At 47.5% G+C, this 16,861-nt stretch overlaps 1 protein-coding gene across 3 annotated transcripts in view; it reads right to left on the bottom strand.

Moving 5' to 3' along the window:
• MALL (mal, T cell differentiation protein like) overlaps positions 1-16,340 on the bottom strand; it is a 33,940-nt gene extending 17,600 nt beyond the window's left edge. For 2 of the 3 annotated variants that reach the window (XM_026447958.1, XM_031934181.1), the window contains exon 1: positions 15,465-16,334. In XM_026447958.1, coding sequence (XP_026303743.1) covers positions 15,465-15,569 — 105 coding nt within the window. In that variant the 5' untranslated portion in view covers positions 15,570-16,334. Of the gene's footprint in view, positions 1-15,464 lie in introns of all 3 variants that reach the window. The other variant, XM_023190401.2, reaches the window with a different exon arrangement.
• Positions 16,341-16,861: the final 521 nt, after the last annotated feature.

Genomic DNA, 16,861 nt, shown 5'->3' with positions numbered 1-16,861 from the left:
CTGTACCCCAGGAGGACCCTGAAAACGAGTAGCATTGCACAAACGTTCCACACTCCGCAGTTCAACCTAGCACACTTCCAAACCCTGAGTCACATGGAGGGATAATTTCTTTTTCTGTGGCTTTAAGGCTAGCAGGAAATTGCCAGCCCAGGCCCCTAAGGCCTCCAGGGAGGGCAGGGTCTCATCTCCCACTGGATAACAGTGTTGGCGGGAACTTCCATCCAGTGCTGGTGGGAACTGTGTCCACAGCTGCTTGTGGCTGAGCGAGTCATATCAGGGGGTCCTAGGTACTCATAAGCCCTCACAGGATGGGGCTGGCAGTGTGCCCCACCTCTCTGGGATGGGTCCAGAGTGGCAGGAAGCACAGTCCGGGAGGGGCCCTGAGTCAGGGCCAGGCATCCCCATTCCTGCTTCCTCCTCCCCCAGCACCACGTCCGCCCATTCAGACTGACTGCTTCACTTTTTATTGACCAAACAGTACAGATTTACAGATTTACAATGTCATATAAAATTGACTAATTAGAACATTCTTTTCCATCCAAAGTCTAAAGCGCTTTTCCTTCTTGTCTCTTAAAGAAAAGGAAGGGGACAAAATTAAACACAGCATTTGGGGGGCATATTTTCCCTTTTGTCTACCTGTGCATCTTAGGAAAGCACAGACACGCTGTAAAGCAGCAAGGGGAAGGCATCCTGCTCCCGCCGTGGCCCCATGGCTGGGCTTCCCCACGCTCCCTGGCCCCCCGCCCCCGTGTCCTCTTCCTCACTCTCCCTGTTTGGTCCCATACATTGATTAACTTCATGTTCCTGCCCTTGTGCCCCCCAGGAAGTTGCCTAATGATCCCTGGACTCAGGCTCAGGGCAAGTCCCCATGCTCTCCTTTCTCCTTAGGAGTCCACAGACATTTTGTGACTAGTAATGTACCTGCCCTTCATTAGGCACCAGGTCACTTAGTCCTAGTTGATTGATTGTCTGCTTGGCTCTCCCCAGCTGACCCCCAGTCTATCTATGACCAGACCCTGAAAGGCAGGGACCAGACCATGTCACCTCCTCCAGGAAGCCACCCTTGACTACCAAGCCCCCTCCAGCATACTTCCCCTAGGGTCACTCTCCACTTTCATTGTCTCTCTTTTTCTCTTCCCTGCCTCCTGTTGGAACTCTGAGTTCCTGGAGGCAGGACTGTCCCCTGAGGTCTCTGTTCCTGGGGTACAACACGGAGCCTGGCATAAAGCAAGTGCTTGGTCCATGTCACTGACTCACTTGAGAAAGGAGGAGGGGGCTGCTGGACACACCACTCACTAGCTGCTCATGCCCCAGCTTCCTGGGACAGATGCCCGTGAAGGTGGCACCGCCTGCCACCTTCTGGGCCTTCCACTGTGGCCCAGCCACAGACTGGCATTCCTGCCAGGAGCCTGAACCAAATGGGGACAGACGTGTATTTGTTTCATCCTCACTTCCTGCTCCATCACCTCCCAGGCCCCAGAAATTCTCCCAGTAGGGTAGGCAGCAACCTTCCCTCAGGATTCCCCAGGAAGGCTTTTCCCACCACCCTGCCTCCTCCCTCACCCCACCAGCGCCCCTCATCATCCTGAGATGCCCCACCGCCCTGGTACATAGGACAGACTACTAAAAATTGTGCTGTCAGAGAGGACGGTGCTCAAATAAATACAGCTCCCCCTCCACATCTCCCCCAACATCACGGGGGCAGAGAAAGAGTCCAGGTGGGCAGTGCTGGGGGGAGGCTGGTCGGGGGATCTGTGAATAGTGTCGAGGTAGAAAAGCAAAGCTCAAAGAATCCAGCCTTCTTTGAAAGAGGTCTGAAGACTCTGGAGTCTCAGACCCATGATATTTGGCTCCTCTGGATGGAGAGCCTACGGAGGCTATACTCTGGGACCCCGCTGGTATCTCCTAGGGACAGCTTGTGGCCAGGGACAGGAAGTGGTGCCATGGGGAGCTAGTGCTGTGGAATGTGGTACAAGGGTTGGCCCTGTCCAAATGAGGTGGGCCCTGTGTGGGGCCTGAACAGCCATCCATTCTGGCCGAGATGGGGGAGTCTGACTAGGTAGTGACTGAGGGACAGGCTGGTCTCTTCAGGAGGCAAAGAGGGGCCGAGGCTAGGGGCTGGGATGGGCAAGGCAGGGGAGGGGCTGGAGAGGATGGGTGAGGCAGGGGAGGGGCTGGAGAGAGATGAGGGGGCAAAGGCCAGGGTCCTCGAGCTCCTCCCCACTAGGGCCCTTTGCCCTGTGTGTTATCAATCTGGACGACTCTTTAGGAGCCTCTCCTGACTCCCACAGATCTGCCCTGCCCAGGGGAAAGTTCTCCGGGGAGAAAGCTCCCGGGAATGGCGGAGAGAGCCAGCACTTCTACTGGCAAGGCTCCTTATCTGGGGCTCGCCCTGGGTCCAGTGGGTCAGACTGCCCGGGCCTCTCTGTTGGGCTCCATGCCAGCAGCCGGTGGCTCCTTCAGGGCAGCCGTCAATTCTGTGGACCCCTCCGGGTGGGCTGGCCTTCTGACAGTGTGCTTGGTTCTGTCTTGGCCGAGTTGAGAGAGGCCACTGGTTTAGGGATGGCTGCTCATGGTCCTGCTGGACGGCCAGGGAAAGACCCAGGCTGGAAGTTCAGACAGGGGCCAGAGTGGCCAGGGATGCGGGGCCAGGCCAGGTGGTTCCCAGCGTCTCTCTGCTGTGTGGTGTGGGCTCCCTCGGTGGCTGGGTCCTTGCTAGGTTCTGGCAAGGGAGGATTTGGAGGGAGGCTGGGATGTGAGGAGAGGAATGGGGGTTTCCTGCTGCCTTTTCCAGGCCTTGCCATTGTCTCTCCAGAATCAGCAGCAGCAGCTGGAGATGAGGGTCCCAGTGCCCTTTCTTTAGGGTGAACACTGTCTCCCAGCACCCCCACGCTGGTCTGAGCGCTGGCAAGGCAGGGACAGCTTCATCTACAGGTTTGAGCATCAGCCTTGTTGCCCTTCTGTCCCTGATTCTGGGGGTGGGCGGCAGGCGCTGTGAGCGCTTATTATTCTCTGGATTGTTCAGTGGCCCCTTTCTGTTCATCCAGCCTTCCAACAACTGTGTTAACAAGTCCCAGTATTGAATACCCTCCGTGTGAAGCACCTATCATGGTTTCTGTTTCCTACTGGACCGTGACAGGCATAGCACCTTTACAGATTTGCTTGGCTGTTCTCCATCGCCCTCATTACGCATCAGGCTCCATAGGCAGGGGCCATGTCTGTCTTGTTTTATCTTTGTATCGTCAGTGCTTGGCAGAGAGACAGTAGGTGCTCAGCTTGAATGAATACTTGGGATTTACGTGGGGGATTTAAGTCTTCCTTCTACCCTGACTTTATGTATTTGTTAGCTTCCTGGTCCTAGGCAGCCCTAATCTGAACAAGAAAATGCGTCACCCATCAATCCAAGCCCTTCAAGAATGTCAAGATCCTCCTTGAGTCAGCTTGTCCCAACACCACCTGGCTCCCAGGGCCGCTGGGCAGCTGTGGCTGGCTGTGCAGCCCTTGCTTTTCACCTGTCTCCTGTCCTGGAGTGCCTGTTGCATCTTCAGTGTGTTAGTTGCACTACTCCTTTAAGACAGGCTCATGCCTTACCATATCCCCTCAAAGACTGTCTTATTTTTGTCTGCCCCTAAGAGCAGAGCATGGGGCTAGAGTGGCAGTAGTGTTTCAATAAACACGTGTTGACTTACAATTGCTACTTCTCTTACAATGCGCTTTCTAGTAAGAGGTCCAATGACCGCCAACGATAAAGTAGTATGGGCTGGCATTATGGAGCACTCACTCACCATGTCCTGATACTTCCTGTGAAGTCCACATTCAAACCCCACAGCTGTCTTATAGGATCCTTGTTTCTCTTTATTGTTACTCTTTCCGTTGTTGACAAAACTGCGGCTCAGAGTGATTAAGTAACCTGCCCAGGGTCTCACAGCAATGAAGAAGCAGAGCCAGACTTTAGGCCCCATCCTGACTGACTCTATTTTACTGAACCTGAATACACCGTGGCCTCCCAGAGGAGGGCCTGGGCCTGACCAAGGGGCAGGACGGCCAAGGTGGCCACAGGCAGTGTGGGGAGGTTCACATCCAACTCCTGCCCCATGGCCCTTCTCATCTTCTCTCCTGAGAGGCCTTTCTCTTCCCCAGCCCAAGGCCTTCCCTTTCCTCGTGTCCTCCCGTCCTTGTCTTCCAGGGGACATCCTTGGCCATTATTCCAACGGGACCCCATGGTCCCGTGGGCACAGTGGTTGGTGGCTCCCATGTCCTGCAGAACAGAAGAGAAGGGTGCTGCCCTGTGGGAGCTGGACCAAGGATAGGAAGAGGCCATGATGCAGTGAGGGGAGTGAAGGGAGGGACAGAGACAAAAAGGCTGAAGTGTGAAAAGAGAATTATAAAATAAACTGGGGTGAACTGAATTAACTTTGCTGCTCCTGGAATTATAGAGAACTGACAGGGGAGCAGAGGAAAGCAAGGGAGATAATTTTTCCTCTTGGAAAACTCAATTTTAAGGCACAGTTAGAAGGAAGAGGAAGATTCCTGCCCTAAGGTCAGGCCTAAGAGGAGTCCTAATTTCTTCTCCCAGCCCCACCTAGTCACTTTCAGTGCACACGGAGTTGGCACTAGGGGATTCCCGGGGGGCCCCTGGCTTCAGTGAGTTTCAAACAGGCTCTTCCATATAAACAGAGTAGAAGCAGCAGCAGGTTGGAACGGAGGTGATACTGGCCATTTGGGTAAGACATACAATAAACTTGCTGAGCTGGAAGAGCTCGGGATGAACTTCTAAGGGCTGAGAGGATTTCCCTCTGACTGACATGCTGGCGAGTTAAGTAGCTAAAAGGAAAACATCCAACATCAAACAAAGAGTTTGCATGGTCTCCCCTTTTAACTTTCGGAACCTCTAGAAATCTTAGCTGTTTGTTTTAAACTAGTCAAAAATCTCGTCAGTCAACTAGTGACAAAGTTGACAGTTAAAAGAATTTATTGGAGTCATATTCATAAAGCATTTCCTTGTTCACAGTCACCTGGGTGAGCTTGCAGCTTCCACCTTTAAGCTTATAAAAAAGCTGATGAGTCACCTCCATCAAACAGGTAATGGCATGGTCAGTCCCCAGCACCCACAGACAGCTGGCCCCAGAGCAGGGCAGGGGTGTGAGCCGCACCCACCCCAGGCTCCCCCAAGGCACACACACTTGCTGCATGAAGGAGAGAGTTCTCATCTTAAAATTCATCCATTCAAACCTTTTTTGCACTTGTAGATGATGTTTTAAAATTAATATTGTCTTTAAGAAATCTAAATTCACCGGTAAACTACATAAAACATGAACTTTACTGATGAAGTTTCAGCAGTCACTAGTGGGGATGTAAAACGCAGAAGTTATTCTCCAGCCACTCTGGAAAATTGTTTGTCGGGGTTTCTTAATACTTACTACACCACCCAGCAATCATACAGGGACATTTTCCTGGAGAACTGAGCATTACCCCCACACAAAAGCCTGCACACAAGTTTTCACAGCAGCTTTATTTGGAACAGCCAAGAACTGGAAACAGGCAAACTGTTTCTCAATAGGTGAATGGTTAAACAAATGACGGCAAAGCCAGACCACGGAACACTACTCAGCAGCAAGAAGGAAGGAGCTATTGACATAGGCCACAGCTTGGATGGCGTTCACGAGCATTAGGCTGAGTGGAAGACGCCAACCTCAAAGACCCATATACTGTGTGGTTCCATTTATTTATATAACTTTCTGGAAATAACAAAATTGTAGGAATGAAATTTGTGGTTTTCAGAGGTTTGTTCAGGAGTGGTTGAGGGAGGGCAGGGTAGGGGGTGCACTCTGAAAGGGTAGCACGAGGGAGCTCTTTGTGGTGAGTGGCAGCCCTGTACCTTGATGCAGTGGTGATTCCCTGAATCTACATATGTGAGAAAAGTGGAGCCCCAAAGTACCAAGGGTGGTTTTTGGGCTCTGATACTGTACTACCATTAGGAAAGATGCAGCTACTGGGGGAAGCTGCGGACAGGGACAGGAGGCCTCTCTGAATTATCTTTGCAACTTCCTATGAATCTATAATTACTACAAAATAAGTTTTCAAATGTGAACTTTACTGGCAAAGACTTGAAAATAAACATTTTAGGCAATTATCCATGAGAGCAAGCTCAGGAGAGGAGAGGTGGAAGAGAAACTGCAGACTCCCCAGGGCCTGGCCCATCCCTGTCTGTCATCACCAAGAAATAGCGGATCCGGCCTGGCCAGCAGGGTGGCTCAGGGTCTAGGGAAGTTGAGAGAGGAGCCAGGGCCTTGTGTGAGTGCATCTGACTGTGCTTTCCTGGCACATCTGGCCTCTTGTTCATATGGAAAGTCTGTAGCACGGGTCTGCTCTCAGGTCCTTGGGGTGTCTCGTCAGCAGCAGCTGGAAGGAAAGGTCCTCCCTGGGGCTGCCCCCACCATGGACAGCATCAGAATTCCATTATTTGATTTCGAGTTCTCTGTCCCTTTGCTGGCCTGATTTTACAACTCACTCTCTGTACTAACACCCTTAGAAAAACAGGCCTGTTCGTGAGGTCTTAGGCCCTGAGACAGAATTTGCTGGGCCCCCAAGGCCTGGTGCTCTGGGATCAGCCCCAGTGGGCAGCAGCAGCTGTACCCCTAGGAGAGCAAGGCAGAAGAGGTGCCTGTGCTAGGCGGTTTCTGTACTTGTCTCTCCTGCCAGCATGTTTTCTCTTCAATGGGATCAGAATCACCCACCCACCTCAACATTCTCCCTCTCTCCCATCTACCTCCCCATTCCTCACCCCAGATATAAGGCCCATGTGATTCTAGTTTCGTGCTAGGAATGCTTATTTAAGGGAAAACCAGGTGCAGAACAGCAGGTACAGAATAACCCCATTAAATACGTGTGTACACATATATGAGTATGTGTGCACATATGGATCATATTTATTTCTGAACTTTCTCAAATTTCAATAATGAATAGGATTACTCCTGAATTAAAAATAAATGAAGTTATAATGAGGAAACATCAGACAAGACTAAATTAAGAGACATCGTACAAAAATAACTAATCAGAAGGCAGAGGGGATCACAGCAGGTGGAAGGCAGGACTGGATTGCAGCTCCAGACAGAGCAGCACACGAAGGCTTGCATTGTGAATTTTAGCTACAGATCAACCGCAAGAACAGACCAGCAATCCTGAGAGGACCCACAGACCCTCTGAAGGAAGCAGACTGCTCTTGCAGGACCCGGGAGACACCCCAAATACTGTGAGTGCCCCAAATGAGGAATTAGGAAAGGGAGACCTTCCTCTTCCAAACACATCCCCCCACTGGAGAAGCTGAAGGTCTGTTTGCAGGAGAAGTTTCCAACTTTACCTGGAGCTGAGTCAAGTTGGAGAGCTGAGCAAAATACAGGGGTAGAGGAAGCAGCAGAAAGGCCCTGGGAGCTCACTGGGTCCCCAAGCAGCCCATTCCTGCCTGGCACCACAGGAATTCCTCGGGAGGGTGGCCAGAGGAGCAAGGGGTAAAACTCCACAGGGAGAAGGACTTCTCTAGCTGAACTTTGTAATAATTTGAATGGGGAGAGATGCCTCCTGGCCAGAACTCAGAAGACCTGGCCGGAACTCAGGAGAGGTCACAAATGGAGTATGCAGACTTTATAGGCAGGGGAAGAACTAAAGCCCTTTTCTCTTGCTTTGGGAGGAGGATAGCCTTGGGCAAGTTTTCAAACCCATACTGCCTCTGCCTGGAAACAGACTTGGGGCTGTTGTGAGGGACACAGTGGGAGTGAAACTGGCCATTTGGTTTGTGTGGGAGCTGGGTGAGGCCTGTGACTGCCAGCTTTCCCCCACTTCCCTGACAATCTGCATGACTCAGCAGAGGCAGCCATAATCTTCCTAGGTGCACAACTCCGGTAACTTGGGAATCTCACCTCCACCCCTCACAGCAGCCACAGCAAAACTCATCCAAGGAGAGTCTGAGCTCAGACATGCCTAGCCCTGTCCCCATCTGATGGTCCTTCCCTATCCACTCTAGTGGAAGACAAAGGGCATATAATCTTGGGAGTTCTAGGGCTCCACCCACCACTGGTCCATCTCCATACTACTACAGCTGTTGCTTTCTGGAAAGTGCCACCTCCTGGCAGGGGGCCAACCAACACAAAAATAGACCATTAAGCCACCAAAGTTAAGAACGCTCACAGAGTCCACTGCACCCTCTCCCACCTCCACCAGAGCAGGCACTGGTATCCATGGCTGAGAGACCCATAGACGGTCCATATCACAGGACTCTGTGCAGACAATCCAGAGTACCAGCCTGGAGCCAGGTAAATTCGCTGGGTGGCTAGATCCAGAAGAGAGACAACAATCACTGTAGTTCAGCTCACAGGAAGCTACATCCATAGGAAAAGGGGGAAAAGTACTACATCAAGGGAACACCTTGTAGAACAAAAGAATCTGAACAACAGCCCTTAGCCTAGACCTTCCCTCTGACAGAGCCTACCCAAATGAGAAGGAACCAGAAAACCAGCCCTGGTAATATGACAAAACAAGGCTCTTCAATACCCCCCAAAATCACACTAGTTCACCAATAATGGAGCCAAACCAAGAAGAAATCCCTGATTCACCTGAAAAAGAATTCAAGAGATTAGTTATTAAGCTAAACAGGGAGGGACCAGAAAAAGGTGAAGCCCAATGCAAAGGAAGTCCAACAAATGATACAAGTGGAGGGAGAAATATTCATGGAAATAGATAGCTTAAAGAAAAAACAGTCAAAAATTCAGGAAACTTTGGACACACTTTTAGAAATGCGAAATGCTCTGGGAAGTCTCAGCAATAGAATTTAACAAGTGGAAGAAAGAAATTCAGAGCTCAAAGACAAGGTCTTTGAATTATTAACCCAATCCAATGAAGACAAAGAAAAAAAAAAGAGAAAATATGAGCAAAGCCTCCAAGAAGTCTGGGATTATGTTCAACGACCAAGCCTAAGAATAATTGGTGTACCTGAGGAAGAAGAGAATTCTAAAAGCCTGGAAAACATATTTGGAGGAATAATCGAGGAAAACTTTCCCAGACTTGTGAGACCTAGACAGCCAAATACAAGAAGCACAAAGAACACCTGAGAAATTCATCACAAAAAGATCTTTGCCTAGGTACATTGTCATCGGGTTATCCAAAGCTAAGACGAAGGAAAGGCTCTTAAGAGCTGTGAGACAAAAGCACCAGGTAATCTATAAAGGAAAAGCTATCAGATTAGCAGCAGATTTCTCAGCAGAAACCCTATAACCTAGAAGGGACTGGGGACCTATCTTCAGCTTCCTCAAACAAAACAATTATCAGCCAAGAATTTTATATCCAGTGAAACTAAGCATCATATACGAAGGAAAGATACAGTTGTTTTCAGACAAACAAATGCTGACAGAATTTGCCATTACCAAACGACCACTACAACAACTGCTAAAAGGAGCTCTAAATCTTGAAACAAATACTAGAAACACATCAAAATGGAACCTCTTTAAAGCATAAATCTCACAGGACCTATAAAACAAAAATACAAGTTAAAAAGCAAAACCAAAACCAAAGTAGACAGGCAATAAAAAGCATGATGAATGCAATGGTACCTCACATTTCAATACTAACATTGAATGTAAATGGCCTAAATGTTCCACTTTAAAGACACAAAACCGCAGAATGGATAAGAACTCACCAACAAACTATCTGCTGCCTTCAGGAGACTCACCTAACACATAAGGACTCACATAAAGTAAAAGGGTGGAAAAAGGCACTTCATGCAATAGACACCAAAAGTGAGCAGGGGCAGCTATTCTTATATCAAACAAACTTTAAAGTAACATCAGTTAAAAGAGATAAAGAGGGACAGTATATAATGGTAAAAGGCCTTGTCCAACAGAAAAATATCACAATCCTAAACACATATGTACCTAACACTGGAGCTCCCAAATTTATAAAATAATTACTAATAGACCTAAGAAATGAGATAGACAGCAACACAATAATAGTGGGGGACTTCAATACTCCACCGACAGCACTAGACAGGCCATCATGACAGAAAGTCAATGAAGAAACAATGGATTCAAACTATACCTTGGAACAAATGGACTTAACAGAAACAAAACAGCAGATATTGGATGTTGGAACATTTCATCCAACAACCACAGAATACACATTCTATTCAACGCATATGGAACTTTCTCCAAGATAGACCATATGACAGGCCATAAAACGAGACTTGATAAATTTAAGAAAATTGAAATTATATCAAGCACTCTCTCAGACCACAGTAGAATAAAACTGGAAATCAACTCCAAAAGGAACCTTCAAAACCATTCAAATACATGGAAATTAAATAACCTGCTTCTGAAAGCATTGAGTCAAAAATAAAATCAAGATGGAAATTAAAAAATTCTTCAAACTGAATGACAATAATGACACAACTTATCAAAACCTCTGGTATATAGCAAAGGCAGTGTTAAGAGGAAAGTTCATAGCCCTAAACACCTACATCAAAAAGTCTGAAAGAGTACAAACAGACAATCTAAGGTCGCACCTCAAGAACTAGAGAAACAAGAACAAGCCAAACCCAAACCCAGCAGAATAAAGGAATAACCAAGATCAGAGCAGAGCTAAATGAAATTGAAACAAACAAACAAAAAAAACCATAAAAGATAAATGAAATAAAAAGCTGGTTCTTTGAAAAGATAAATAAAATTAATAGACTATTAGCAAGATTAACCAAGGAAAGAAGAGAGAAAATCCAGATAACATCACTAAGAAACGAAACAGGAGATATTACAACTGACACCACTGAAATACAAAAGATCATTCAAGGCTATTAGGAACACCTTTATGCACAAAAAACTAGAAAACTTAGAAGAGATGGATAAATTCCTAGAAAAATACAGCCGTCCTAGCTTAAATCAGGAAGAATTAGTACACTAAACAGATCAATAACAAGCTGCAAGATTGAAATAGTAATTTAAAAATTACTGACAAAAAAGTCCAAGAACAGATGGATTCGCAGCAGAATTCTACCAGATATTCAAAGAAGAATTGATACCAATCCTTTTGACATTATTCCACATGACAGAGAACAAAGGAACCCTCCCTAGTTCACTCTATGAAGCCAGCATCACCCTAATATCAAAACCACAAAAGGACATAATCAAAAAAGAAAACTACAGACTGATACCTTTGATGAACATAGATGCTAAAATCCTTAACCAAATGGTAGCTAACTGAATCCAACAACATATCAAAAAGATAATCCAACAACATATCAAAAAGATAATCCACCATGATCAAGTGGGTTTCATACCAGAGATGCAAAGATGGTTTAACATATGCAAGTCAATAAATGTGATACACCACATAAACAGAATTTAAAACAAAAATCACACGATCATTTCAATAGATGCAGAAAAAGCATTCGACAAAATCCAGCATCCTTTATGGTCAAAACTCTCAGCAAAATCGGCATACAAGGGACATACCTGAATGTAATAAAAGCCATCTATGACAAACCCACAGCCAGCATAATACTGAATGGGGAAAAGTTGAAAGCATTCCCTCTGAGAACTGGAACAAGACAAGGATGCCCACTCTCACCACTCCTCTTCAACATAGTACTGGAAGTCCTAGCCAGAGAAATCAGACAAGAGAAAGAAATACAGGGCATGCAAATCAGTAAAGAGGAAGTCAAACTGTCACTGTTTGCTGACGATAAGATGGTTTAACTTGAAAACCCTGAAGACTCTTCCAGAAAGCTCCTAGAACTGATAAAGAATTCAGCAAAACTTTCTGGATACAAGATTAATGTACACAAATCAGTAGCTTTTCTATATACCAACAGCAACCAAGCAGAGAATCAAATCAAGAGCTCAACCCCTTTAATGATAGTTGCAAATAATAATAACAATAATAATAATAATATACTTACGAATATAACTAACAAAGGAGTTGAAAGACCTCTACAAGGAAAACTACAAAACACTGCTGAAAGAAATCAGATGACACAAACAAATGGAAACACATCCCATGCTCATGGATGGGTAGAATCAATATTGTGAAAATAACCATACTGCCAAAAGCAATCTACAAATTAAATGCAATTCCCATCAGAATACCACCATCATTCTTCACAGAATTAGAAAAAACAATTCTAAAATTCATAGAACCAAAAAAGAGCCAGCATAGCCAAAGCAAGACTAAGCAAAAAAAAAAAAAAAAAAAAAAAAAAAAAAAAATTCTGGAAGCATGACACTACCTGATTTCAAACTATACTGTAAGGCCATAGTTACCAAAACAGCATGGTACTGGTATAAAAACAGGCACATAGAGCAATGGAACAGAATAGAGAACCCAGAAATAAACCCAAATACTTACAGCCAACTGATCTTGGACAAAGCAAACAAAAGCATAATATGGGGAAAGGACATCCTTTTCAACAAATGGTGCTGGGATAATTGGCTATTCACATGTAGGAGATTGAAACTGGATCTTCGTCTCTCACCTTATACAAAAATCAACTCAAGATGGATTAAGGACTTAAACTTAAGACCTGAAACTACAAAAATTCTAGAAGATAACATTGGAAAAACCCTTCTAGATACTGGCTTAGGCAAGGATTTCATGACCAAGAACCCAAGAGCAAATGCAATACAAACAAAGATAAACAGCTGGGACCTAATTAAACTACAGAGCTTTTGCACAGCAAAAGGAACAGACAGCAGAGTAAACAGAAAACCCACAGAGTGGGAGAAAATCTTCACAATCTATACATCTGACAAAGGACTAATATTCAGAATCTACAATGAAGTCAAACAAATCAGTAAGAACAAAACAAAAAATGCCATCAAAAAGTGGGCCAAGGACATGAATAGACAATTCTCAAAAGAAGATATACAAGTGGGGAACAGACATGAAAAAATGCTCAACATCACTAATGATCAGGGAAATGCAAATCGAAACCACAATGTGATACCACCTCACTCCTGCAAAATGGCCATAATCAAAAAATCAAAAAACAGCAGATGTTGGTGTGGATGTGGTGAACAGGGAATACTTCTACCCTTCTGGTGGGAATGTAAACTAGTACATCCACTATGGAAAACAGTGTGGAGTTTCCTTAAAGAACTAAAAGTAGAACTACCATTTGATCCAGCAACCCCACTATTGGGTATCTATCCAGAGGAAAAGAAGTCATGATTCAAGAAAGATACTTGCACACACATGTTTATAGCAGCACAATTCACAATTGCAAAATTGTGGAACCAATCAAAATGCTCATCAATCAATGGGTGGGTAAAGAAACTGTGAGATATATATATACATATATATGATTACAAATATGGTGCAGTATATACATGGATGATGAGTGCACCAAAATCTTACAAATCACCACTAAAGAACTTACTCATGTAACCAAATACCACCTATACCCCAATAACTTATGGAAAAATAAATTTTTCAAAAGCAAAAAAAAAAAAAAAAAAAAAAAAAAACTAATCAGTACTCTTCAGAAGTGGCAAGGTAAGGACCTAGGTTGTACCAGATTAAAGGAGATGAAGGAGATATGACAACTAAGTGCCATGTGGGATCCTGGCCAGGATCCTGGACCAGAAAAAGGACATCAGTGAGGAAATTAGCAAAACTGAAGTAAGGTTTATAGAGTACTTGATAGCACAATATCAGTGTTTCCTGATTTTAAGAGTTGTACCATGGAAGATACAGGCATTAGGGGCAGCTGAGAGAAGAGTACACAGAACTTTCTGTACTATTATTGCAGCTTTACTGTAAATCTCACATTACTTAACAATACAAATAAATGAAGAAATGAAGACAATTGGGCCAATGTCAATTTTGATTGTCATTGAGCCCCTCACCTCCCACAACACATAAGGCCTCAGAGCCCAACACGAGCATGCACTTTGCTCTTCCAGGAGTTTCACTGGCAGGAGCAGGGCAGGTGGAGCCACCATGACCTCTCACAGTTCTCACCCTGGGTGCTGCCCTGATTCAGAAACACCGTGCCTCTAGCCTGCTTCCAGGACTTCTCCCCTGGCCTCTAGGCCTTTCCCTCTCTTTCCCCCCAGCCTATGAATGCCTGTTCTTTGAGGTCCAACTCTTGGTGGCGGGCCTGGACCCCTCCCTGGCCTGGAGAGTTCAGAAGGCCCCTCCTTGCTGAGGCTACCATCCAACTGTGGGGAGGAAATGGTCACAGTCTCTCCCTGGCAGACAGGAAATCACCAGGAGGCAGTGCCCTGTCACCAGGGGCTTGCAGGACTGACATAAACCACAGGCTCAATAAAAAGAGGCAGAGTCAACCAGTACCTGGGCCGCCCATGCGACTGTTCCAAGGTGAGGGGCACACCCAGGGCCTGGCACATAGGAGTCATCAGAGCTTGGTTATATCATCAGTCTGGCAGCATGCTCATGCCGTGCTGGGGATGGTAGCCTTGGCAGAAACCTGCCTCTTAGGTGGAGTTTCAACTGGAGCCACTCAGATGCTAGGCCCACCCTACCTGGTTCTCTTTCTGGTTGCCATCAATGGCCACCCATTAGCCAGTTTGCCTAAAAGTGGCTCAATCAGGCCCAACTTTGCAGGCAGATGACCAGAGTGAGAAGAGCCAGTCACGTCCGATTTAAAAGTAGATCCACTTTCTATCTTTTCCTCCCTGCTCAGAGACAGCACTGCCAAATTCAGGGCAGGTAAGAAAATACCACCCACAAGCTAGATATTTCAGAAGGTGCTGGAAAAACAAAACACACTCTTTTGCCCTGATTGGACCCCAGACTTGAGTGTGCTCCTCCGTGTAAAGGATGTGGTACCAGCCAGTTCAGAGGGGACTTGTGCAGTGCGGAACACTGCGTATGCACAGCTCTGCAGATGGGAGCAGGCAGGCTTCCCAGGGATCAGGGCCACGACTCAGCCGCAGGGCGCCCCAGAGAGTAACACAGCGACAGGTTCTCATTTGCAACCTGGGTGCCTCACACGACTGTTTTATGGCAGATGCTGCCATAGTTATCTTGTGTGGGGGACCCCACAAAAGTTAAAGTTCAAAGTCTGCAGACATGACAATTAAGAAAACCTGCTCTCAGAGGGAAACACAGTCTCCCCACTTCAAACCAGAAAGGCACAAATAGTTGGACAAAATAAGCCATGTAATTATAATTCATTTCCAACATTTTCCTGGGAATCCTGAATATTTTAGCAACGTGCCCCCAGGCCTCCACACCCAAGTGGGTTTTGTTTTGGAGGGCGGAACCCCCCCGGCGGCATCAGACGGGGCACAGAGTGGGATCAGTCTCTTGAGTACAGCTGCACCCCGCTGTGCGCCCGGTGGGAGACTGGCAGCCACCGCAGCCCCTGCTCGGTCCCCCTTCTCTCGGCGCGGTCCAGTCTGGGGCCGAGGCCGGTTTCCCCCTTTCTCTCTCTCTGCAGGTGGCCGGGGGGCCGCACTCACCAGCTCAGGCAGGAAGAAGGCGAAAGGGATGGTGAGGAGAAGCGCGACCCCCGAGGGCACATCGGACGGGGCGTAGCTGGTGACCGGCGGGTCGGGCGAGGCCATGCTGTCAGCCCCTGCTGGGCACTCCGCGGCAGCCTGCCCGCGCGCAGCCCGTCAAATACCACCTCCTGCCCGACACACCCATCGGACGTCGTCTGGGAGGGGGAAAAAAAAAGTTCCAGCTGAGCAGGTCCTTCCACTCGCTGAAGCCAACAGATCCTCAGTGAGCGGGCCAGCGGCATCCAACGGCTCTGCCTGGCTGGTGGGGGGCACAGCGCCGGTGCAGGAGGGAGCAGAGCGGGAGTCTCTTTCTAGACCTTTCCAACTAAGGAATCTTTGACTCCTGGAGCCTGTTATTCTAGGGGATGCCAGCGACAGTCACTCCCCTGGGCCCAGAGTGTAGACTCAGGCTGCTTGGCTATGAGGGCTGTGTACTGAGGACCAGCAATGAGCCAAGCTATCTGCGGACAGCTCGGGTGCCCACCACGGCCTGCACGTGGCTGTTTTGCCCTTTTCCAAGTGAGGAGACTGAGAATCAGTGAGGTCAACTCAAGGCCATAGAGCTGGTTACTGACAATGCTGGGTCTTGCCCAGCTCCCTCCTTCTCCACTCTTGGTGGCAGCTCTCAGTCCCCAGCCTCCCCTGGAGGAGCAGCCCTCCCTTCCAGCTCATGCCCCTGGGACTTGGTGTTTCCTTCTTTCTCTGGATCCCTTTCCATGGTCCTCCACTGCTCTTTTCCTCATGGGGCAGATGGAGGAAGGCCCCCCCACTCTCTGGGAGAGGACCACACCAGCAGGCACCAGAGAAGGGCTGGGCTGGCTGGCCGCTGCCTCTGGCGGACAACCTCCTTCCTTCCCTGACCTTCCTTCCAGCCAGTGCCTTGCCCCTAACTGGGCTTGGGGCCAAGAAGTTTCTTCCTGACTCCCAGGCAAGTAGGGTAGCTGAATGCAGGGCTGTGACCCAGAGGCAAGCAACTCCTTTCACACCAAATACAAGTCCCAAAGGCTGAACCATTTCCCCTCCGCCTTTGAATTGGCGAACCTTCATTTTCCCAACCCACCCTGAAAGAGTGTGTTCAGATGCTCCGGATTGGGGTCCCTTCTTCCTGCCCCCTGCTACTCCCTGGTGTGGAGAGCATGTGGGGAAGACTGCCTGAGGGCTGGATTAATTGGAAGAGCCCATGTCCTGATCTCATTAGCAGAAATGGTGAATTCCAGGTCCTGCTCTCAGGGCCACAGGTGGGGAGATCAGCCAGCTCAGCCTTTGCCTGGTCTGGGGAGAGCCAAGGGAGAGAGGAGTTTGGACAAATGAAGCTAAGAGCAAAGGCATTGCAAAGAAAGGCAATGAACCCCCCA

This window comes from Piliocolobus tephrosceles, chromosome 15 (genome assembly GCF_002776525.5).
Source record: "Piliocolobus tephrosceles isolate RC106 chromosome 15, ASM277652v3, whole genome shotgun sequence".
Lineage (NCBI taxonomy): Eukaryota > Metazoa > Chordata > Mammalia > Primates > Cercopithecidae > Piliocolobus > Piliocolobus tephrosceles.
This window is presented reverse-complemented; position numbering and strand designations above follow the sequence as displayed.